At 41.4% G+C, this 26037-nt stretch overlaps 1 protein-coding gene across 11 annotated transcripts in view; it reads left to right on the forward strand.

The window, feature by feature from the left end:
• ptprjb.2 (protein tyrosine phosphatase receptor type Jb, tandem duplicate 2) overlaps positions 1 to 26037 on the forward strand; it is a 52044-nt gene that overhangs the window by 12949 nt on the left and 13058 nt on the right. For 3 of the 11 annotated variants that reach the window (XM_077005669.1, XM_077005664.1, XM_077005665.1), the window contains exons 4-15: positions 135 to 401; positions 1190 to 1447; positions 1927 to 2193; positions 9826 to 10092; positions 10342 to 10608; positions 13713 to 13979; positions 15599 to 15856; positions 18097 to 18363; positions 19882 to 20148; positions 21667 to 21933; positions 23452 to 23718; positions 25237 to 25503. In XM_077005669.1, coding sequence (XP_076861784.1) covers positions 135 to 401; positions 1190 to 1447; positions 1927 to 2193; positions 9826 to 10092; positions 10342 to 10608; positions 13713 to 13979; positions 15599 to 15856; positions 18097 to 18363; positions 19882 to 20148; positions 21667 to 21933; positions 23452 to 23718; positions 25237 to 25503 — 3186 coding nt within the window. The other 8 variants (XM_077005670.1, XM_077005671.1, XM_077005672.1 and 5 more) reach the window with 7 other exon arrangements.

Raw genomic sequence — 26037 nt, forward strand, 5'->3', positions numbered from 1 at the left:
GAATCAGAGATTCAAATTTGATTTGATTTGATTTGATTTGAATCAGATCAGGTTATTTTCATGACAACTCTGAGACCTCATCACAGCACATTCTGTGTACATGTGTGAATAATACTTCATCTTTCTCTTTACAGTTCCAGATATTGTCACAAATCTCAGCACTTCTGACAAAACCACGTCATCTGTATCTCTGAAGTGGAATTTGTCAAATGGGATCAGCTCCTACTATAAAATACAGTGGACTGATGGCAGTTATTCTAACAGCACTAACAGCAGTAACATATCAAACACGTCTTACACAGTGACTGGTCTGACTCCTGGTGTGAACTACACATTCAGTGTTACTGCAGTAGCTGCAGATGGAACTGAAGGAGCACCAACTTCCATCTCAGCATTCACAAGTAAGACCTGTACTTCACAACGGCAACACAGCATTACTGCCACCACAGTAGAATACGAGGGAGTTCTGTTAAGGTTTTACATTAAGAGTTAATGTAAGATTAAGAGTCTGTTAAGAGTATACATCACAAAATTATATGCCAGCCTTTACACAGTTTGAGAACTTTGTTATGAACATAGGAATTTCATATGAACGTATGACGGGTTACTTACTTTGTGGCCGGCTACACACAGCTTGAGCTGCACACATGGCTTGTACGCTATCTGAGCAGGAAGTTATTTCTCTGACTCCCTGTTGAAATGAATGCCATTTAATCAATCAATCAATCAATCAAATTTTATTTATATAGCACTTTTTACAACAGTTGTTGTCACAAAGCAGCTTTACAAGTGCCGAGTCCTAGCCCCCAGTGAGCAAGCCAAAGGTGACAGTGGCAAGGAAAAACTCCCTAGTTTTTTGCATGAGGAAGAAACCTTGAGAGGAACCAAGACTCAGGGGGGGAGCCCATCCTCCTCTGGCCGAGGCGGATCCATTTAAATACCTTACTTGTTTCCATGATGCTTTTAATCCACGTCTGTGTGCTTGTGACATATTCTAAGACATACATTGTCATTGTATCAAAGTCTAGAGGAGAAATAAAGAGCATTAAAATACATGAATCATGGATGTTTATCAGACATATTTCTAGCAACTCGAGTCCTGTTTTCAAGGACATCTATAAGGTCAGTACAATTTATGTGTATTTATGTATTATGTGTGTATAATGCTTCTCCATCTTTCTGTTAACAGATCCATATGTTGTTGCAAATCTCAGTGTCTCTAACAAAATGAACTCATCTCTGTCTGTATACTGGAATTTGTCAAATGGGAACAGCTCCTACTATAAAATAATGTGGTCTGATGGCAGTTATTCTAAGGTCAATACAACTTCAAACACGTGTTACACAGTCACTGGTCTGACTCCTGGTGTGAACTACACATTCAGTGTTACTGCAGTAGCTGCAGATGGAACTGAAGGAGCACCAACTTCCATCTCAGCATTCACAAGTAAGTCATTTACTAGATATAATGACGTTCTACTCCACATTCCTCTTGAATAACTATGAAAGGAAGACTTTCCTTCCTTTTTGGTTTCAAATGATTAGACATAAAATCTTAGTAACATTTGCTTTAGCATATTTGGATTGGTCAGGAACACGGTTACGCCAGAGCAGACAAGTGTACTTCTTCTAATATGTAATGGTCTTGTACTTGTCTCCAAGTGACTTTCATCCCCTTCACTGTCACCTTTGAAGTTTACATATTACTTGCTGGACATATTTCACTTGGTCACAAAGCTGGATACGTATGGTTCACATTATTTGAACAGGAAATAACTGGTTTTCTACTGCTTCTAGAAGAAAATTGCATTTTTAGCATTCCCAAAACTTTCACAAAATGATTATATGTGACTGTGTGTGTGTGTGTGTGTGTGTGTGTGTGTGTGTGTGTGTGTGTGTGTGCACTTGCCCATGCAACATTTTCAGAGCCAAATGTCATCAGCAGTCTCACTGTCTCTGGAAGAAGCATTTCATATGTGTCTCTAAAGTGGAATTCGTCAAATGAGAACAGCTCCTACTATAAAATACAGTGGACTGATGGCAGTTATTCTAACAACACTAACAGCAGTAACATTTCAAACACGTCTTACACAGTCACTGGTCTGACTCCTGGTGTGAACTACACATTCAGTGTTACTGCAGTAGCTGCAGATGGAACTGAAGGAGCACCAACTTCCATCTCAAGATTCACAAGTAAGTTGTTGACCACAAAAGTAAAGAGGGTGCAGGTCAGTGCTGCCATGATCTTTATCTTGAACAGGATAACTCTGTGAACAGTTGCACAGCATGGGCGAGGAGTAGAGTTTAGTGTTAGTGCTGTCTCTGCTGGGCAGCCTCTTTGCGTCAACACACTAGCAAAAGAAAAATCAGAAATACATATTTTAAAAAATATATTTTTGACAGTGTACTATATGTTGTGTCTGTGTTTATATTAGGCATGTCCTGGTTTTGACTAAATGGCTGGTGTTAGCTGAATGTGTTTTTTAATCAATATTTATTGGGAATAATAATGGGTACAGAACACAGTATACTTTTTTTTAAGCTGAATGCTTTTATTATGAAATGTAGCTGTAAATTCTATTTATGATAGCACAAATACAAAGTGATTTTCACATGACTGTATGTATAACAAATGTACACCCTTTTTACTGTTAGGGCATAACACCAGCCCAGCATCAGATTTTTTTAATGATTTAACATAATTTAACAAAAATTAAGCCAAAATGGAAAAGCCAAGTGTGAAAACTAAGCACACCCCATAAATCAATAACTTGGAGAACCACCTTTGGCAATAATAGCATGAAGTATCATTTTCTGGATGACATTTTGTGCTTGGGATCATTGTCTTGTTGCATAACCCAACAGGTCAGCTAAGCTATATCTTAGGCCTCACACTTGACTCTAGAATATTTTGGTACACAGGAGTCCATGTCGTCTCAATGACCGCAAGGTACTCAGATCCTCCTGTGGCTTCAAAACAAGCTTACACCACCCCACCACCACGATTGACACTTCGTATGAGTAGTTTGGGCCAAAACGCTATGCTTGGGTTTCAGCAAAAGCAGCACTGTGAATTATGGCAAACATCTTAATTTTATTTTAAATATAGTTGTATAGGTTTATACAACTTTATATAAATATATAAGTTAGCAACACTGTGCACATACGACCAACAACGCCGCGATGATCTTTCTCAGTTCGCGCCAAAAGTAATCTGACAGGCGCGCTTTGTCCTCCAGTGATGTTTTTTACCATAACGCAACCCCCATACTCACAAACTGTTACGCCTCGCCGCCGCTCTCGGCGGTGACGCGTTGGTTTAAACGTGGTGAGGACTCAAACGCGACCCGATAAAACAAACGGCAAAAAACAGCCAAATGAAACCTCCGCGAATGCGGGAAATAATGAAAACAAAAACCCCAGAGGGAAACAACAGAAAGACAACACGGAGAAGCTCGACGTGTGTAAAGACCAGGTAAGTAAAACAAACAAAAAACACGCGGAAAGAAATACAACGCGTCCAAAAAAGAAAAATGGGAAAAAACGAAAAGTACACGGAGGCAAACTCGACGTGTCAGAGGGGAAGGGAAAAAATAAGAAACAAAAGAGGAAGCTATGGTAACAAGACCAATAGCTTCTACCTGGTTACCTGCCAGTCTGTTAACCAGAACACTGGAGAACAAACCAACAAAGAACAAAGAGGGAAAAGACAGAAGGAAACAAAAAACAACCTGAGAACACTCAGGGTAGAAACAGGAGAACTGGAGAAACGAGAGGTAGTCCGGAGACGAGAGAAAACTGGCTTGGGCTGTGTGTGCATAGAACAACAAACAACTTCAGCAATGAGTTGCTGAAGTCGCTTGTCTTAAATAGGCTGTGGAACAGGTGCAACCTATCGGGCTTGATTGCCCCTGGTTACAGCTCGCGGGCTCCGCCTAGTGGCAGCAGGAGTCACGTGCCTGGGTCGAACCCTGACAGAACCCCCCCCTCTGGGCCCGAGTCCCCGCGGGCCCAGGGCCACAGCCCTGTCGCAATAAAAGGAGGTGATCAGGGAACGATCCAGGATGCGCGCCCTGGGGACCCAAGACCGCTCTTCAGGCCCATAACCCTCCCAATCCACCAGAAACTGGTCCCGCCCCCTAACCCGACGGACGTCCAAAAGACGTCGCACAGTGTAAACCGGACCCCCACCAACCATACGCGGCGCAGGAGGAGCCGGGGCGGGAGAAGAACCACACAAGTACGGACGGAGGTGGGACACGTGGAACACCGGGTGGACACGCATGGACGGAGGGAGAACCAGACGGTAGGTAACCGGGTTAATGCGACGGTCTATCTTAAATGGACCCAGGAAGCGAGGAGCCAGTTTCTTAGTACCACCCCGAACCGGTAAGTTTCCAGCCGCCAACCACACACGCTGCCCAGGACGGAAGGACAGCGCAGGGAGACGGTGCTTGTTGGCGCTGCGGCAATAGGCGGAGGAGGCCTTCAACAAGGCCGAGCGGGCCCTTGACCATGCCTTGCGGCAGCGCCGAAACTGAGCCCTAGCGGAAGGCACAGCCACGGCTTGTTCGTGGTCTGCAAACAGCGGAGGGGCGTATCCGAACAAGCACTCGAAGGGTGACATGCCCAGAGCCGAATGCCACAGCGTGTTGTGGGCGTACTCGGCCCACAACAAGTGGTCAGCCCAGGACGCAGGGTTAGAGGAAGCCAGGCACCTGAGGGTCTGCTCCAGGTCCTGGTTTACGCGCTCGGTCTGGCCATTGGACTGGGGATGGAAACCCGAAGACAGGCTAGCGGAGGCGCCGAGAAGGGACAGGAACGCCTTCCAAAAGCTGCTGGTGAACTGGGGCCCTCTATCGGACACCACGTCCTGAGGGAACCCGTAATTGCGGACAACATGGATGAGCAAGAGAGACGCGGTCTCCCGGGCGGAGGGCAGTTTGGGCAGGCCGATAAACTTACTAAACTTGGAAAACCTGTCCACGACCACGAGAATGGTGGTAAGTCCTTTAGAGGACGGAAGCCCGGTGACGAAGTCAAGGGAGATATGAGACCACGGTCTGGAGGGTGTGGGTAACGGGTGCAACAACCCCCTAGGCTTGTTGCGTGGCGCCTTACTTCGGTTACACACCTCGCAGGAGGCTACAAAGTCGCGGATCTCCTGATCCATAGCTGGCCACCAAAACCTTCGTCTTATGAGCTCGGCGGTCCGCCTAGCGCCAGGGTGCGCTGCGTAACGTTCAGTGTGTCCCCACAAGAGGACCTTGCGCCGGACGGTCGAGGGGACGTACAGACAGCCAGGAGGAACACTACTAGGCCCGGGTTCATTGGCGAGTTCGTCCTGCACGGTTTTTTCTATACCCCACCTGATGGGTGCCACTACAACTCCCGGGGGAAGCACGGTTTCCGGGGAACTGTCAACATGAGGAGGTTCCCACTGCCGAGACAAAGCGTCGGGCTTAGTGTTTTTAGAACCCGGACGATATGACAACGTGAAATTGAAACGGCTAAAAAACAGGGCCCACCTAGCCTGTCTAGCGTTGAGACGCTTGGCCTGCTGGAGGTACGTCAGGTTCTTATGGTCAGACCAGACCAGAAAAGGGTGACGAGCTCCCTCCAGCCAGTGCCGCCACTCCTCTAAGGCCATTTTAACGGCCAGGAGTTCTTTGTCCCCTACGTCATACCGCCTTTCCGTGGGGGTGAACCGGTGCGAAAAGTAGGCGCAGGGGTACAGCTTAGGCGGTTTCCCGACTCTCTGAGAGAGAACCGCCCCAACGCCCAAATCAGAGGCATCAGTTTCAACAATGAAAGGGAGTTCAGGGTCCGGAACCCGCAACACCGGAGCACTGGTAAAAAGACCCTTAAGCGTCTCGAACGCCTTCTGGGCTTCAGGGGTCCACGTGAATTTCCCCAACTTCTTACTAGTAAGGGCAGAGAGCGGAGCAGCAAGGGAACCAAAATTTCTGATAAACCGTCTATAGAAGTTTGCAAAACCCAGAAAGCGTTGAACCAAACGAACGGACGTGGGCACGGGCCACTGAGTAACGGCTTTGATTTTGGCGGGGTCCATAGCCAGGTGACCCTTCGCGACTATGAACCCCAAGAAGGCCACCTCGGAGACGTGGAACAATGATTTCTCCAGCTTAACGTAGAGGTGATTCTCTAATAACAACTGGAGAACGCGGCGAACATGTTGCTGATGCTCTGTGATGGTACGGCTATATATCAGGATGTCGTCGAGATAAACATAGGCGTATTCATCCAGAGCCTCCCTAAGAACACCATTAACGAACCTCTGAAAAGCCGCGGGTGCGTTCATGAGTCCAAACGGCATGACTAAATATTCGTAATGACCAGAGGGAGTATTGAAGGCGGTTTTCCACTCGTCGCCTTCTCTGACTCGCAACAGATTATACGCGCTCCTGAGATCTAACTTAGTATAAACCGTTGCCCGTTGAAGGGCCTCGAAGGCGGAAGACATAAGAGGCAAAGGGTGACGGTCTTTGATGGTGATCTTGTTAAGTCCCCTGTAGTCGATACAAGGACGGAGACCCCCATCTTTTTTTCCTACAAAGAAGAAACCTGCACCAGCGGGAGAGGTAGAGGGACGGATAGTACCCGCAGCGAGCGCTTCCTGAATGTAGGTTTCCATAGCCTTGCGTTCAGGTAGTGCCAAAGAAAATAAACGCCCCCTAGGAGGAGTAGTGCCAGGTAAGAGATTGATAGCTATGTCGCAGGCCCTATGCGGGGGTAGGGAACCCGCCTTGCGTTTGCTAAATACTTCTTTTAAGTCGTGGTAAACAGCAGGGACTTTTTCTAAACCTGCTATTTCCTCTGGTCTCTCCCCGGGTTTACTGCAGCGTGGCACCAAGCATGATTGTTCGCATACTTTACTCCATCGGTTGATAGAAAGGTTGAGCCAGTCAACATCAGGGTTGTGGCGTTGAAGCCAGGGAAACCCCAAAATCAGCTGCAGTTTAGGAGCAGCGATGACATAAGGGGTGAGTGTTTCGTGATGGTTCCCTATAGTAACCGTTAGAGGAACAGTCTGGTGGGTAACATCACCTGAAGTGAGCATCTTGCCGTCTACGGCGGACACTGAGAGAGGCTTCTCTAAGGGAACCAGAGGTATGGAGAGGGAAGCTACGAGGTTGGAGTCGATGAAATTACCGGTGGCCCCCGAGTCAACGAGAGCCACAACCCGGTGTTCGTCAGAACCCCTCCATGAGACAACTACGTGGGGCATAAGACCACAGTTGGGTACGTAAGCGCCATGACCCGTCGATGCAACCCCATTCACCGACGGGTCTGCCCTTTTCCCTGTAATTCGGGGCACTCGGCGATTCTATGGCCAGCCCGACCGCAATAGAGACACTTGCCCTCCCGTAAGCGGGTTTGTCTTTCCTGGGGAGAGAGGCGAGTGTGTCCTAACTGCATGGGCTGTTCTGATGCTTCACTGTCCCCTTGGGTAGTCTTAAGTATGGGAGAAACTGGTTTAACACTGGACGGTGCGAACAAACGGCGATGTTTACGATCCCGTAGCCGATTATCCAACCTAACTGTGAGTTCTATGGCGTCGTCTAACCCGCTGGGTGGCTCTCTGAGGGACAGTTCGTCCTTTATCTCTTCACTTAAACCTTCTATGTATATAGCCCCTAATGCTTCTGTACCCCAGTCGCTCTCTGCCGCCAGAGTGCGGAACTCTAATGAGTAATCCGCCACAGTCGATCTACCCTGTCGCAAACGTAACAGTTTTGACGCGACAATACCTCCAGAAGCCGGATGGAAAAACGTATGCCGCATAGCCCTAGAAAACCGTTCGAAAGAGGAACAGAGTTCGGGTTGATTCTCCCACACGGGTGTAGCCCACCGCAGTGCTTTCCCTGAAAGCAACGCCATCACATAAGCCACTTTAGCACGCTCGGTGGGAAAACGGGATGGTTGCTGCTCGAAAATCAGAGAGCACTGTAATAAAAACCCCCTACACTCATTGGGATCACCACTATAACGTGCCGGAGCGGGCAATGCAGGTTCCGTACGGGAATCGGCAAGCAACCCCCCAGCTCCGGAGAAAACCGGAGGACTGGCAGCTGTCACGGGCGGATCTGGTTTTTGAACCGCGAGAGAGATAGCCTGGAGCTGGGTGAGTATTTCCCGAAGTGATTGCTCGTGCCTGCCGATAGCTTGCCCTTGCATAGCGAGGGCATTCCGCACCTCGTCAGCAGACGGGTCAGCTGAGTCCATAAAAGGCTGAAGTTGTTCTGTTACGCCTCGCCGCCGCTCTCGGCGGTGACGCGTTGGTTTAAACGTGGTGAGGACTCAAACGCGACCCGATAAAACAAACGGCAAAAAACAGCCAAATGAAACCTCCGCGAATGCGGGAAATAATGAAAACAAAAACCCCAGAGGGAAACAACAGAAAGACAACACGGAGAAGCTCGACGTGTGTAAAGACCAGGTAAGTAAAACAAACAAAAAACACGCGGAAAGAAATACAACGCGTCCAAAAAAGAAAAATGGGAAAAAACGAAAAGTACACGGAGGCAAACTCGACGTGTCAGAGGGGAAGGGAAAAAATAAGAAACAAAAGAGGAAGCTATGGTAACAAGACCAATAGCTTCTACCTGGTTACCTGCCAGTCTGTTAACCAGAACACTGGAGAACAAACCAACAAAGAACAAAGAGGGAAAAGACAGAAGGAAACAAAAAACAACCTGAGAACACTCAGGGTAGAAACAGGAGAACTGGAGAAACGAGAGGTAGTCCGGAGACGAGAGAAAACTGGCTTGGGCTGTGTGTGCATAGAACAACAAACAACTTCAGCAATGAGTTGCTGAAGTCGCTTGTCTTAAATAGGCTGTGGAACAGGTGCAACCTATCGGGCTTGATTGCCCCTGGTTACAGCTCGCGGGCTCCGCCTAGTGGCAGCAGGAGTCACGTGCCTGGGTCGAACCCTGACACAAACTGCACGAGTATGCAGTAAACTGCCGTAAAGCTCTTAAAGTGCCCGCATCTATTTAATAATGGCCTTGATCATTTCAGATGAATGCTCCAGACTAGCACACTGCCAAACACCTGCTTTTATAGAGGTGGTTACCTCAATCAAGGGCATTGATACTTACCCTCCTAATGCCAACAGAGTGACACAGTGTAGTCATGTGCTGCTCCATTTTGAGGTTATTTTTACCTAAACTGTCGAGTTCAAAGTGTGTGTGTATGCAGTGATGTATATAAATATCATTACCTGTCATGTTTTGAAAGAGGTCGTGTGTGTGATGTACTCCGTTTGTGCTCGTTTGGTTACAGCGCCGGGTGATGTCACCAAGCTCACGGTTACTACAATTAGCACATCAAATGTGTCTCTGAACTGGAGTTTCCCACATTTGATCAATCACTATAAAATACAGTGGACTAATGGTGGTTAGTTACATGAAAGTTAGTGTTATACTGGTAAACATTTATTAGACACAACAGACTTGACAGGGATTTTGGACTTGCCAGTGTCATCGCTGTTAATAGTAGTTCAGATTTGTAGACATACTACAGACCTAATCTCTTGCTTCAGTGACATCTCTGAAGCATCACAGTACATGTGTGTTAATGTTTCAGTAATGCTTTAAATTCATTTGCTCACAGATACAGATGATGTTGGATATCTCGACATCTCTGACAAAACTACTTCATCTGTATCTCTAAGCTGGAATCAGATCAGATGTCTAGATTCTAGAGACCATATCTTGTTATTTTCATGACAGCTCTAAGACCTCATCACAGCACATTCTATGTACATGTGTGAACAATACTTCATCTTTCTGTTTACAGTTCCAGATATTGTCAAAAATCTCAGTACCTCTGACAAAAACACGTCATCTGTATCTCTAAAGTGGAATTCGTCAAATGGGATCAGCTCCTACTATAAAATACAGTGGACTGATGGCAGTTATTCTAACAGCACTAACAGCAGTAACACTTCAAACACGTCTTACACAGTGACTGGTCTGACTCCTGGTGTGAAGTACACATTCAGTGTTACTGCAGTAGCTGCAGATGGAACTGAAGGAGCACCAACTTCCATCTCAGCATTCACAAGTAAGACCTGTACTTCACGTAATACTAAAATAACCAAATGTCACCAGTTTCACTGTCTGAAAGTGCACATGAAAATAAACACTAAAATAAGTAAATTGTGGATTTATCAGACTTATGAATACAAAATTGTAGCTCAGATGTTTAGATTCTAGTGACCTTATCTTGTTCTTTGCAGGACAGCTCTAAGACCTCATCACAGCACATTCTGTGTACATGTGTGTGAATAATACTTCATCTTTCTGTTTACAGTTCCAGATATTGTCACAAATCTCAGCACCTCTGACAAAAACACGTCATCTGTATCTCTAAAGTGGAATTCGTCAAATGGGATCAGCTCCTACTATAAAATACAGTGGACTGATGGCAGTTATTCTAACAGCACTAACAGCAGTAACATATCAAACACGTCTTACACAGTCACTGGTCTGACTCCTGGTGTGAACTACACATTCAGTGTTACTGCAGTAGCTGCAGATGGAACTGAAGGAGCACCAACTTCCATCTCAGCATTCACATGTAAGTCCTAGTTAGGCTTTTTTTTTTATTCATAAAGCACCTTGAAATTGTGTTGTGTATAAAATGCTAAATTAACCTGACTTGCTTTACCTGCACTACAGATAATAGCCTTTGTAGCATTTTATAGTATTAAATTAGGTGAATTATGGATTGTCTTTTTGGCAAGGTAGTTACACACTGCTGTATAGGTATGCTATTACATCCTGCACTATATGAATATTGACATGGCCAGTTCATTTTAAAATCAATTTTGCAGTTTGTATTTTGGGATGTTTTACATGTACAGTTGCATATTTATGGAAGTTAAATGTTAAATCCGTCCACACAAAGAGCTGCCCAGCCTAGTCCATGGATACTGAATGGTCTCTGGCCACCTTACTGGTTACCTTTGGTATTTGTCTCTGCCTTGTCCTCCTCTGGTGTGTTCACTTGATTATGGTGATGGGCACATGAAGCCTTGGGAAGCTCACTGTACTGGTAAGAGTTTTAGCGCTGGAGTGTTGAAAGCTGATGCCAAAACAGTGACACCTGGTGGTTCTCAGATCGTATAGCAGGCGTCGGTTCTAATGCTTGTTTCATTTACACAGTATTATTGTTGAGGTCTGTACTCTCATGTTGAGCGTTGGAGGCGTTGATGCAGGCCCTTATTTCTTCTCACAGTTTACTGTAACATCCTTTATTCCTCGCTTAATAGACCTGCTCTGAACCGTTTGCAAGTGATTCAGAATGCAAATTTACTAGCACAAACACACAGTCCATATTACTGCTTTATGAAAATCTCTTCACCGGCTTCCAGATGCTTATAGGATTAAGGTGGTCAGGCTCCCAACTGCTTTCTGACATTCTCTGTCCCCATGGATGGGCTTGCTCCATCAGATCTGCTGATGTAGGTCTTTTACACATTATGCGCTCTTGTTGAGTGGTGTTGCTGGGGCGTTTGAAGCAATTGCTCATACATTATGGGATGCCTTGACTGCTTCTATGATGTTCACAGATTCTATTGATTTTGAATACAGATTTGAAGACATTTACGTTAAACAGGCATTTGAGTCAGACTTGTGCTCTGGGTGAATATTCGATGCCCTTGTGATCGTGTTGTATTAACTGTGTTTGCATTTAAACGTTTGTAACTTTGGTTTGTCTTATTGGTGTTACTATGTCTTTGACGTCACTCTGTGCAGCACTTTATGACCTTTTACGCATTCCTTCTGAAATCAGAGTGAAAATATTTATTTTATTAGGTACACTATCCCAGTAGCTCTAAGTTCTAAACCTTACACAGTAAATTGTAAAGTGTAATCTACCACCAGTGATTCACTATTAGCTTCACTATTGTATTGTAGTCCTATTGTCCAGTGCCCTGGAGTCCAGTGCCCTGTATACACTGTCAGCCTTTATTGGCCATTTTCACTAGATGGTTTTTGACCACATTGTAGACACATACCATGTAAATAATATGTTTATACCATATAAAACATTTATATTGTAAATGCTAGTTATGTAAAAAATTATAAATATGCAATTGTGCATGAAATTCAGTATACATACACAAAATATAAAACAATTACCAGCATCCAAGAATACAAAAAGAAATCAAACAACAACAGACATCTGTTCAAAGTGGCTGTAACGCAGGAGGACAAGAAACAAGAAGGGGGGCGGGGGGGGGGGGGGAGTGAAGGAGGGCTGGGGGGGGGGGGGTGAAGGAGGGCTGGGGGGGAGTGAAGGAGGGCGTGTAACGACTCCAAGCCCCATAGGCGCACAGACACAACTCAGAATGCGCAGTAGAGCTTAAAGGAAGCGATGAGTGGAGCGCTGGTAGGGCTTGGTGAGAAGGAGCTACAGCAGCGTCTCTCACTCTCTCAGTAGCTGCCGTGAATGTGCAGCACTGGCGGTTGGGACCTGGGGGCAGAACTAGAGGGGAAAAGTAACAGGTGCATGTGATGAAGAGGGTGTGTCAGTAGGTGGGTGACGGGGAGCGGTGGGGAAGGAGATAAATCACCATTATTTAATTGACTTTTAAGTACATCGAAAAAAATGACCACTAATTGTATAATAAATTAGTTGGTAAATCAGTGAATTGCCATTCAGGAAGTGCTTTATCTCAGTTAATTTGTTTATCATATTTTATTATTATTATTTGTAATGCTGCAGGTGTCAGGAAGCGATATGGCAGCCATAAATGCTGATAAGAGCGAGATTTATTAAAGGGATTTCTATATTCAGGGTTGTATAAACAGGCATTGGACAAGTCCATAAGTGTGTAAAAGTAAATCCATTCTTGAAATTAGAACATGTATTTACCATTTAGCCATATATTTATTCTAATTGTGATGGTCTCTATTGCACTGCTTTCTCCTTTGGAGAACACACCAATGCCTTTCCCAGAAGCTGTGTGTGCAGACCAAAGAACCAGTTCACTGATTCAGTAGCCAGAGCACACACTGACCCATGCTCTATCACAGGGTCCACAGTCAAAGGGAACACAACAAAATATATCTGTGAAAGTTTAAGTTTTAGTGTGCTAAACTGTGGACTGTAGCTACATGTGCATCATATAATGCTTCTCCATCTTTCTGTTGAAAGACCCAGCTGTTGTCAGACATCTCAGCATCTATAACAAAACCACTTTGTTCAATGTGTTTATTTCACAGATCCAGATGTTGTTACCAGTCTTACTGCCTCTGACAATAATATATCATCCGTGTTTCTAAACTGGAATTTGTCAAATGGGATCAGCTTTTGTCTTGACAGGGATTTTGGACTTGCCAGTGTCATCGCTGTAGTAGTAGTAGTTCAGATTTGTAGGCATACTACGGATCTAATCTCTTGCTTTAGTGACATCTCTGAAACATCACAGTACATGTATGTGTGATAATGTTTGTGCTTCAGTAATGCTTTAAATTAATTTGCTCACAGATCCAGATGTTGTTGGATATCTCGACATCTCTGACAAAACTACTTCATCTGTATCTCTAAGCTAGAATCAGATCAGATGTCTAGATTCTAGTGACCTTATCTTGTTCTTTGCAGGACAGCTCTAAGACCTCATCACACATTCTATGTACATGTGTGTGAATAATACTTCATCTTTCTGTTTACAGTTCCAGATATAGTCACAAATCTCAGCACCTCTGACAAAAACACGTCATCTGTATCTCTAAAGTGGAATTTGTCAAATGGGATCAGCTCCTACTATAAAATACAGTGGACTGATGGCAGTTATTCTAACAGCACTAACAGCAGTAACACTTCAAACACGTCTTACACAGTGACTGGTCTGACTCCTGGTGTGAACTACACATTCAGTGTTACTGCAGTAGCTGCAGATGGAACCGAAGGAGCAACAACTTCCATCTCAGCATTCACAAGTAAGTTGTTTACCAGAGACAATGCTGTGTAAAAATAACCACAAAACGGCTGTTCTCAAACAGCAGTGGATCCTCAGTGTCTCAGTGTATTCTCATTGTCTCTGCTTGGTCATCTTTCTCTAGATGTTATTGCTAATTCAGTGTAATAATTGCTTGCTTTCTTCACTATGGGGAAAGGTGGGGTGCCATAGCTTTGTTCACACAAAGATGTGTTTCCTCTACATGCATTTCACATCAATTAAAATACCAATACCATCACTCTTAAAATACCAAGAACAGCACAGTTCAGATCTGAATACTACTGCTGTTCTTTATTTTTAATACTATCCCCAAACAACAGGCTCTTGCCCACTCCTCACTTCCTCGTTTCTACCTGCTCTGCCAAAACACCACATGAGCACCGTGTGAAAGAAGCTCTCAAGTGTACTTGAACATGCAACGTCTAGCGACTGATTGTGCTATCTCACTGCTTCACCCTTCACTGCTGCTGAGTGCAGCTTTCTTAAAAAACAGTATTATAGGACGTATTAGTAAATTGTTGGTTTGAGTAGAGGGAAAGGAATGAAATGCCTAGCTTTTATAATGAAGCTACCAAGGTGGCCAACTGGATAATAGTGGTGATGATTTAAGATGTCGCACTCCTTTGGTCTCTTAAATAAACTAGATTTTTTTTTCACCTCCTGCCATACAGAGTCAAGTTGAACAGAGACCAGACCTGGTTTAACCTAGTTTAAACTGGTTTACTAAGTGTCAATCATTTACTAATCTCTGTTGAGGGAAAACACACAACACAAGCAGTTTTTCCCATAGGAATGCAGAGCCCTGACCACAACTTTACATTTGCCAGTTCCTGAAGTGTGTTTACAAACTTGAAGAGACATGCAATGTTTAGATTGTAGTCACTATAAAATTAGCCTGAGGTGGTGAATTAACTCATTTACTGTGGATATTATCATACTGAAAAAAGCTCTGGAGTTTTACAAGATGTGATAATCATTTACAAAAGGACTGACATGAGCGTAACTGATTCTTTTTGTTCTGTACTTATTTTTGGCTGTTTTTAAAGAAAATATTAAGATTTCTCTGTTCTCTAATGCAGTCACAGATGAATTATGAGACAGACTGATTTTGCTGCTTTACATTTAATAATGTAATTAAAATAAATGCTTCAGTTACATTCAAAATAACAAAGTCTGTATCTCTGACAACATGGTCATAATAAGTTATTTATATCATAAATAATCATTTACTAACTGGACGTCAACACTTAAATATGTACTGTGCCAAGAGATTAATATTAACTTTCAATAATATAACTGCTCGCTCATTTGTCCTGACTCTATCTAATATTCAGGACTATTCAGACTTCTCATTTCTCTTGCCACTACATAACGTACTGTGTAGCTTTTTTTCTAGTAGTTTTCTTTTATGTATGATTGATTACACTAGTTCACACTTTCTTTTATGTATGATTACACTAGTTCACACTTTTTTCATATATGATTACAGTAGTTGTATGATTAACAATGCCCTCAGGCCAAGCATCAGTTGGATCTGCCTTTTTTGAAACGGTATGTCAAATGACTTGAACATTTATGTTCATTGTGTTTATTTCACAGATCCAGATGTTGTTACCAGTCTTACTGCCTCTGACATAAATATCTCATCTGTGTTTCTAAACTGGAATTTGTCAAATGGGATAAGCTCCTACTATAAAATACAGTGGACTGATGGTATTTATTCTAACAGCAGAAACATTTCAAACACGTCTTACACAGTGACTGGTCTGACTCCTGGTGTGAACTACACATTCAGTGTTACTGCAGTAGCTGCAGATGGAACTGAAGGAGCACCAACTTCCATCTCAGCATTCACAAGTAAGTAACCTAAATTAATTCATTCCACAATCATGTTCTTATTTTACTATGCAATCTATATTTCTAAGAAGTAGAACCACTGCTGTGGAATGGTATAATTAATTTTTACATTCAGACATCTGTAATGTTTTTATAGCAAATAATATATGGGATGAAAATTGAATAAATCATGACTAGACTAATTAATATTTACTCTTATGCTTAATTGTAAATTATGTGCATTATTACTATAGGTTATAAGGTTTAGTATATATTCCGGCTTTAGATAGTATTGTGTTTGCCCCACGAGCAGGAAACAGGACAAAAGGGTTGCTCCAAGCAACTGAAAACTAGCTCTGCCATGTTCAAGTGTCTTCAGAAAGGCATTGCATTTTGTGTAATATTAAGCTAGAGGCTAGAGGCAGCAGTTTAGGTGTGCTTAAATGCACACATTCTATATAGTATTCAGTCGAATGTTCTTTACCTTGTGTGAAATTGATACGTTAAGCTGTAAGTACAGTGTTTAATATGTCCAGCAGGTGGCACCTCAAAAAGAATAAAAAGGCTCTCATTTCCCAGAATCATAGTGTTAAGATCATCAAGAGAGAGTATTCAGGGTTTAAGATGGGTTTGTTTAATGATCAAGCCAAATTGCGTCAGGAAAATTCAACACATTAATATAGGAAAGGCCACAGAAAAGCAGATCCCCTTCAAAACTGTAGCTGACATTTATGTAAATGTAGATGGAAAATGTTCATTTAAACTGTAATTGCAGTTCTAATAATGAGTTAAAACACAGAAGAAAGCATAGAAGGTTTCCTTCTAATTTCCTGACTTGCAAGAAGGGCCATAAGGAGGATTAATAAGTGTTAACAGAACATATAACTATGGATCACAGGACCCTGGGAAAATACATATGTTCACCGTGCATGTCCAGAACCAGATTTAACTGAAATCATAACAAAATCATTCTTTATATATTGCACTGAACAAATTGGACAAAAATATTTCATGGAGCCATTAAAATTGAGCTTTGAATGAGAATTCCAAATACCCTTTAAAACACATGAGTTGTCTTGGCAAAAACAAATTTTGTGGGTCTGCAGTTACTGCAGAAAACCTAGGAAAAGGGGCAATCATCTATAGACGTTTTGGCTTATAAAATGTTTGAAAATGTTGAGATTTTTATCATAATTTGAATTTCAGAAGCATTTCTGAAACAGCTTCGCATTTGTGAACCTTTTTGACAATTTAGCACAAGCTGTTCCCTTTATTCCCTAACATTTCTGATATCTTTACCCCTCACTTGCATGCACAGAGCCAGATGTTATAAGGAATCTGACTTTGACAGAAAATCAGACAACCTTATTGAACATAATTTGGACTGAACCCGTCGGAAATAGTTCTTTCTTTAATGTGCATTGGTCCAATGATACTTCCGAAGTATCTTCCAAAGGAACTACCAAAGATACTTTCTTTAACATCACTGGCTTGACTCCTGGAGTCAAATACAATTTGTGTGTATCTGCTGTTGCTGCAGATAATGTAACAGAACAGGGTCCCTTATTCCGAGGGGCCCATGTGTTCCAGTACAACATGGTACACAATGGGAAAGCTAAATATTTATTGCCTCAGTTCCCACTCTGTGTAAAATTACATGTGCTAGTGAGAAAAATCAACAAAGGTCTTTTCTGCTCCTCACCACTGTGGTATGGTTACTCACATAACAAGTCTAGGGTTTAGGTTTAGGGGTAGGAGGATTCATGTGTGTTAACAGAACATTGAATTGTGGATCACAGGACCCTGGAAACATAGATATATGCTCCCCTTACATGACCATAGCCAGATTTTATGAGCTGTTTAACTGATGGAAATCAGAACAAATTACCCTAATTCTTTGTACAATGCACTGAACAACTTGGACAAACATCTTTCTTTAAAGTATTTGGAGCCATTATAGGTGGATTTTGAATGTGATGACCTAATACCCTTTAAAACACACAACCTTTCTTGTTCCTGGTGCCAAAAACTATTTTTGTGGGTCTGCAGTTACTGCAGAAAACCGAGGAAAAGGGCAAACATCTATAGACGCTTTGGCATATAAAATAATGTTTGAAAATGTTGGGATTTTTATCATAATTTGAATTTCAGAAGCATTTCTGAAACAGCTTCGAATTTGTGAACCTTTTTGAAAATGTACCACTAGCTGTTCCCTTCATGCTAACATTTCTGATATCTTTACCCCTCACTTGCATGCACAGAGCCAGAAGTTATAAGGAATCTGATTTTGACTGAAAACCAGACAACCTTGTTGAACATAAACTGGACTGAACCCGTCGGAAATAGTTCTTTCTTTAATGTGCATTGGTCCAATGATATTTCTAAAGTATCTTCCAATGCAACTACCAAAGATACTTTATTTAACATCACTGGCTTGACTCCTGGAGTCAAATACAATTTGTGTGTATCTGCTGTTGCTGCAGATAATGTAACAGAAGGTCAACCTGTTTGTTTTAAAGCCTATACAAGTAAGTGTAAAAGTATGAGATTGTTTATATTTTGATATTAAACCTTCATTTGAAGCTGACCTCCCATTAGTAGACCACTTTGCAAATTTGCTTATGCTTATATTAATTTGATTTCTTTGATGTAATCTGTTGTAATTACCTGACAACTTTGCTCCTAACTTGCATGTAGGTGCTTTCCTATGTTTACAGCGTCCTGTGTTCCAATGGCCCTATGTATCCCATATAAGTATGGACATAAATAGAACATGACAAAGGGTCCTGTTTTCCCCAGTTCTAGTTATATGCTCTCCCAGGGTCCCTTATTCCGAGGGGGCCCATGTGTTCCAGTACAACATAGTACACAATGGGAAAGCTAAAGATTTCTTCCTGATTGCAAAAACTATTTTGTGGGTCTGCAGTTACTGCAGAAAACCTAGGAAAAGGGCAATCATCTATAGATGCTTTGGCTTATACAATAATGTTTGAAAATGTTGGAATTTCAGAAGCATTTCTGATACAGCTTCACTTTTAGATTTAGCACTAGCTGTTTTCATGCAAACATTTCTGATATCTTTACCCCTCACTTGCATGCACAGAGCCAGATGTTATAAGGAATCTGACTTTGACAGAAAATCAGACAACCTTGTTGAACATAATTTGGACTGAACCCGTCGGAAATAGTTCTTTCTTTAATGTGCATTGGTCCAATGATACTTCCGAAGTATCTTCCAAAGGAACTACCAAAGATACTTTCTTTAACATCACTGGCTTGACTCCTGGAGTCAAATACAATTTGTGTGTCTCTGCTGTTGCTGCAGATAATGTAACAGAACAGGGTCCCTTATTCCGAGGGGCCCATGTGTTCCAGTACAACATGGTACACAATGGGAAAGCTAAATATTTATTGCCTCAGTTCCCACTCTGTGTAAAATTACATGTGCTAGTGAGAAAAATCAACAAAGGTCTTTTCTGCTCCTCACCACTGTGGTATGGTTACTCACATAACAAGTCTAGGGTTTAGGTTTAGGGGTAGGAGGATTCATGTATGTTAACAGAACATTGAATTGTGGATCACAGGACCCTGGAAACATAGATATATGCTCCCCTTACATGACCATAGCCAGATTTTATGAGCTGTTTAACTGATGGAAATCAGAACAAATTACCCTAATTCTTTGTACAATGCACTGAACAACTTGGACAAACATCTTTCTTTAAAGTATATGGAGCCATTATAATTGGATTTTGAATGTGATGACCTAATACCCTTTAAAACACACAACCTTTCTTGTTCCTGGTGCCAAAAACTATTTTTGTGGGTCTGCAGTTACTGCAGAAAACCGTGGAAAAGGGCAAACATCTATAGACGCTTTGGCATATAAAATAATGTTTGAAAATGTTGGGATTTTTATCATAATTTGAATTTCAGAAGCATTTCTGAAACAGCTTCGAATTTGTGAACCTTTTTGAAAATGTAACACTAGCTGTTGCCTTCATGCTAACATTTCTGATATCTTTACCCCTCACTTGCATGCACAGAGCCAGAAGTTATAAGGAATCTGACTTTGACTGAAAACCAGACAACCTTGTTGAACATAAACTGGACTGAACCCGTCGGAAATAGTTCTTTCTTTAATGTGCATTGGTCCAATGATATTTCTAAAGTATCTTCCAATGCAACTACCAAAGATACTTTCTTTAACATCACTGGCTTGACTCCTGGAGTCAAATACAATTTGTGTGTATCTGCTGTTGCTGCAGATAATGTAACAGAAGGTCAACCTGTTTGTTTTAAAGCCTATACAAGTAAGTGTAAAAGTATGAGATTGTTTATATTTTGATATTAAACCTTCATTTGAAGCTGACCTCCCATTAGTAGACCACTTTGCAAATTTGCTTATGCTTATATTAATTTGATTTCTTTGATGTAATCTGTTGTAATTACCTGACAACTTTGCTCCTAACTTGCATGTAGGTGCTTTCCTATGTTTACAGCGTCCTGTGTTCCAATGGCCCTATGTATCCCATATAAGTATGGACATAAATAGAACATGACAAAGGGTCCTGTTTTCCCCAGTTCTAGTTATATGCTCTCCCAGGGTCCCTTATTCCGAGGGGGCCCATGTGTTCCAGTACAACATAGTACACAATGGGAAAGCTAAAGATTTCTTCCTGATTGCAAAAACTATTTTGTGGGTCTGCAGTTACTGCAGAAAACCTAGGAAAAGGGCAATCATCTATAGATGCTTTGGCTTATACAATAATGTTTGAAAATGTTGGAATTTCAGAAGCATTTCTGATACAGCTTCACTTTTAGATTTAGCACTAGCTGTTTTCATGCAAACATTTCTGATATCTTTACCCCTCACTTGCATGCACAGAGCCAGATGTTATAAGGAATCTGACTTTGACAGAAAATCAGACAACCTTGTTGAACATAATTTGGACTGAACCCGTCGGAAATAGTTCTTTCTTTAATGTGCATTGGTCCAATGATACTTCCGAAGTATCTTCCAAAGGAACTACCAAAGATACTTTCTTTAACATCACTGGCTTGACTCCTGGAGTCAAATACAATTTGTGTGTCTCTGCTGTTGCTGCAGATAATGTAACAGAACAGGGTCCCTTATTCCGAGGGGCCCATGTGTTCCAGTACAACATGGTACACAATGGGAAAGCTAAATATTTATTGCCTCAGTTCCCACTCTGTGTAAAATTACATGTGCTAGTGAGAAAAATCAACAAAGGTCTTTTCTGCTCCTCACCACTGTGGTATGGTTACTCACATAACAAGTCTAGGGTTTAGGTTTAGGGGTAGGAGGATTCATGTATGTTAACAGAACATTGAATTGTGGATCACAGGACCCTGGAAACATAGATATATGCTCCCCTTACATGACCATAGCCAGATTTTATGAGCTGTTTAACTGATGGAAATCAGAACAAATTACCCTAATTCTTTGTACAATGCACTGAACAACTTGGACAAACATCTTTCTTTAAAGTATATGGAGCCATTATAATTGGATTTTGAATGTGATGACCTAATACCCTTTAAAACACACAACCTTTCTTGTTCCTGGTGCCAAAAACTATTTTTGTGGGTCTGCAGTTACTGCAGAAAACCGTGGAAAAGGGCAAACATCTATAGACGCTTTGGCATATAAAATAATGTTTGAAAATGTTGGGATTTTTATCATAATTTGAATTTCAGAAGCATTTCTGAAACAGCTTCGAATTTGTGAACCTTTTTGAAAATGTAACACTAGCTGTTGCCTTCATGCTAACATTTCTGATATCTTTACCCCTCACTTGCATGCACAGAGCCAGAAGTTATAAGGAATCTGACTTTGACTGAAAACCAGACAACCTTGTTGAACATAAACTGGACTGAACCCGTCGGAAATAGTTCTTTCTTTAATGTGCATTGGTCCAATGATATTTCTAAAGTATCTTCCAATGCAACTACCAAAGATACTTTCTTTAACATCACTGGCTTGACTCCTGGAGTCAAATACAATTTGTGTGTATCTGCTGTTGCTGCAGATAATGTAACAGAAGGTCAACCTGTTTGTTTTAAAGCCTATACAAGTAAGTGTAAAAGTATGAGATTGTTTATATTTTGATATTAAACCTTCATTTGAAGCTGACCTCCCATTAGTAGACCACTTTGCAAATTTGCTTATGCTTATATTAATTTGATTTCTTTGATGTAATCTGTTGTAATTACCTGACAACTTTGCTCCTAACTTGCATGTAGGTGCTTTCCTATGTTTACAGCGTCCTGTGTTCCAATGGCCCTATGTATCCCATATAAGTATGGACATAAATAGAACATGACAAAGGGTCCTGTTTTCCCCAGTTCTAGTTATATGCTCTCCCAGGGTCCCTTATTCCGAGGGGGCCCATGTGTTCCAGTACAACATAGTACACAATGGGAAAGCTAAAGATTTCTTCCTGATTGCAAAAACTATTTTGTGGGTCTGCAGTTACTGCAGAAAACCTAGGAAAAGGGCAATCATCTATAGATGCTTTGGCTTATACAATAATGTTTGAAAATGTTGGAATTTCAGAAGCATTTCTGATACAGCTTCACTTTTAGATTTAGCACTAGCTGTTTTCATGCAAACATTTCTGATATCTTTACCCCTCACTTGCATGCACAGAGCCAGATGTTATAAGGAATCTGACTTTGACAGAAAATCAGACAACCTTGTTGAACATAATTTGGACTGAACCCGTCGGAAATAGTTCTTTCTTTAATGTGCATTGGTCCAATGATACTTCCGAAGTATCTTCCAAAGGAACTACCAAAGATACTTTCTTTAACATCACTGGCTTGACTCCTGGAGTCAAATACAATTTGTGTGTCTCTGCTGTTGCTGCAGATAATGTAACAGAACAGGGTCCCTTATTCCGAGGGGCCCATGTGTTCCAGTACAACATGGTACACAATGGGAAAGCTAAATATTTATTGCCTCAGTTCCCACTCTGTGTAAAATTACATGTGCTAGTGAGAAAAATCAACAAAGGTCTTTTCTGCTCCTCACCACTGTGGTATGGTTACTCACATAACAAGTCTAGGGTTTAGGTTTAGGGGTAGGAGGATTCATGTGTGTTAACAGAACATTGAATTGTGGATCACAGGACCCTGGAAACATAGATATATGCTCCCCTTACATGACCATAGCCAGATTTTATGAGCTGTTTAACTGATGGAAATCAGAACAAATTACCCTAATTCTTTGTACAATGCACTGAACAACTTGGACAAACATCTTTCTTTAAAGTATTTGGAGCCATTATAGGTGGATTTTGAATGTGATGACCTAATACCCTTTAAAACACACAACCTTTCTTGTTCCTGGTGCCAAAAACTATTTTTGTGGGTCTGCAGTTACTGCAGAAAACCGAGGAAAAGGGCAAACATCTATAGACGCTTTGGCATATAAAATAATGTTTGAAAATGTTGGGATTTTTATCATAATTTGAATTTCAGAAGCATTTCTGAAACAGCTTCGAATTTGTGAACCTTTTTGAAAATGTACCACTAGCTGTTCCCTTCATGCTAACATTTCTGATATCTTTACCCCTCACTTGCATGCACAGAGCCAGAAGTTATAAGGAATCTGACTTTGACTGAAAACCAGACAACCTTGTTGAACATAAACTGGACTGAACCCGTCGGAAATAGTTCTTTCTTTAATGTGCATTGGTCCAATGATATTTCTAAAGTATCTTCCAATGCAACTACCAAAGATACTTTCTTTAACATCACTGGCTTGACTCCTGGAGTCAAATACAATTTGTGTGTATCTGCTGTTGCTGCAGATAATGTAACAGAAGGTCAACCTGTTTGTTTTAAAGCCTATACAAGTAAGTGTAAAAGTATGAGATTGTTTATATTTTGATATTAAACCTTCATTTGAAGCTGACCTCCCATTAGTAGACCACTTTGCAAATTTGCTTATGCTTATATTAATTTGATTTCTTTGATGTAATCTGTTGTAATTACCTGACAACTTTGCTCCTAACTTGCATGTAGGTGCTTTCCTATGTTTACAGCGTCCTGTGTTCCAATGGCCCTATGTATCCCATATAAGTATGGACATAAATAGAACATGACAAAGGGTCCTGTTTTCCCCAGTTCTAGTTATATGCTCTCCCAGGGTCCCTTATTCCGAGGGGGCCCATGTGTTCCAGTACAACATAGTACACAATGGGAAAGCTAAAGATTTCTTCCTGATTGCAAAAACTATTTTGTGGGTCTGCAGTTACTGCAGAAAACCTAGGAAAAGGGCAATCATCTATAGATGCTTTGGCTTATACAATAATGTTTGAAAATGTTGGAATTTCAGAAGCATTTCTGATACAGCTTCACTTTTAGATTTAGCACTAGCTGTTTTCATGCAAACATTTCTGATATCTTTACCCCTCACTTGCATGCACAGAGCCAGATGTTATAAGGAATCTGACTTTGACAGAAAATCAGACAACCTTGTTGAACATAATTTGGACTGAACCCGTCGGAAATAGTTCTTTCTTTAATGTGCATTGGTCCAATGATACTTCCGAAGTATCTTCCAAAGGAACTACCAAAGATACTTTCTTTAACATCACTGGCTTGACTCCTGGAGTCAAATACAATTTGTGTGTCTCTGCTGTTGCTGCAGATAATGTAACAGAACAGGGTCCCTTATTCCGAGGGGCCCATGTGTTCCAGTACAACATGGTACACAATGGGAAAGCTAAATATTTATTGCCTCAGTTCCCACTCTGTGTAAAATTACATGTGCTAGTGAGAAAAATCAACAAAGGTCTTTTCTGCTCCTCACCACTGTGGTATGGTTACTCACATAACAAGTCTAGGGTTTAGGTTTAGGGGTAGGAGGATTCATGTATGTTAACAGAACATTGAATTGTGGATCACAGGACCCTGGAAACATAGATATATGCTCCCCTTACATGACCATAGCCAGATTTTATGAGCTGTTTAACTGATGGAAATCAGAACAAATTACCCTAATTCTTTGTACAATGCACTGAACAACTTGGACAAACATCTTTCTTTAAAGTATATGGAGCCATTATAATTGGATTTTGAATGTGATGACCTAATACCCTTTAAAACACACAACCTTTCTTGTTCCTGGTGCCAAAAACTATTTTTGTGGGTCTGCAGTTACTGCAGAAAACCGTGGAAAAGGGCAAACATCTATAGACGCTTTGGCATATAAAATAATGTTTGAAAATGTTGGGATTTTTATCATAATTTGAATTTCAGAAGCATTTCTGAAACAGCTTCGAATTTGTGAACCTTTTTGAAAATGTAACACTAGCTGTTGCCTTCATGCTAACATTTCTGATATCTTTACCCCTCACTTGCATGCACAGAGCCAGAAGTTATAAGGAATCTGACTTTGACTGAAAACCAGACAACCTTGTTGAACATAAACTGGACTGAACCCGTCGGAAATAGTTCTTTCTTTAATGTGCATTGGTCCAATGATATTTCTAAAGTATCTTCCAATGCAACTACCAAAGATACTTTCTTTAACATCACTGGCTTGACTCCTGGAGTCAAATACAATTTGTGTGTATCTGCTGTTGCTGCAGATAATGTAACAGAAGGTCAACCTGTTTGTTTTAAAGCCTATACAAGTAAGTGTAAAAGTATGAGATTGTTTATATTTTGATATTAAACCTTCATTTGAAGCTGACCTCCCATTAGTAGACCACTTTGCAAATTTGCTTATGCTTATATTAATTTGATTTCTTTGATGTAATCTGTTGTAATTACCTGACAACTTTGCTCCTAACTTGCATGTAGGTGCTTTCCTATGTTTACAGTGTCCTGTGTTCCAATGGCCCTATGTATCCCATATAAGTATGGACATAATAAGAACATGACAAAGGGTCCTGTTTTCCCCAGTTCTAGTTATATGCTCTCCCAGGGTCCCTTATTCCGAGGGGCCCATGTGTTCCAGTACAACATAGTACACAATGGGAAAGCTAAAGACTTCTTCCTGATTGCAAAAACTATTTTGTGGGTCTGCAGTTACTGCAGAAAACTTAGGAAAAGGGCAATCATCTATAGATGCTTTGGCTTATACAATAATGTTTGAAAATGTTGGAATTTCAGAAGCATTTCTGATACAGCTTCACATTTGTGAACCTTTTAGATGTAGCACTAGC

The sequence above is a fragment of the Brachyhypopomus gauderio genome, chromosome 5, assembly GCF_052324685.1.
Source record: "Brachyhypopomus gauderio isolate BG-103 chromosome 5, BGAUD_0.2, whole genome shotgun sequence".
Classification (NCBI taxonomy): Eukaryota; Metazoa; Chordata; class Actinopteri; order Gymnotiformes; family Hypopomidae; genus Brachyhypopomus; species Brachyhypopomus gauderio.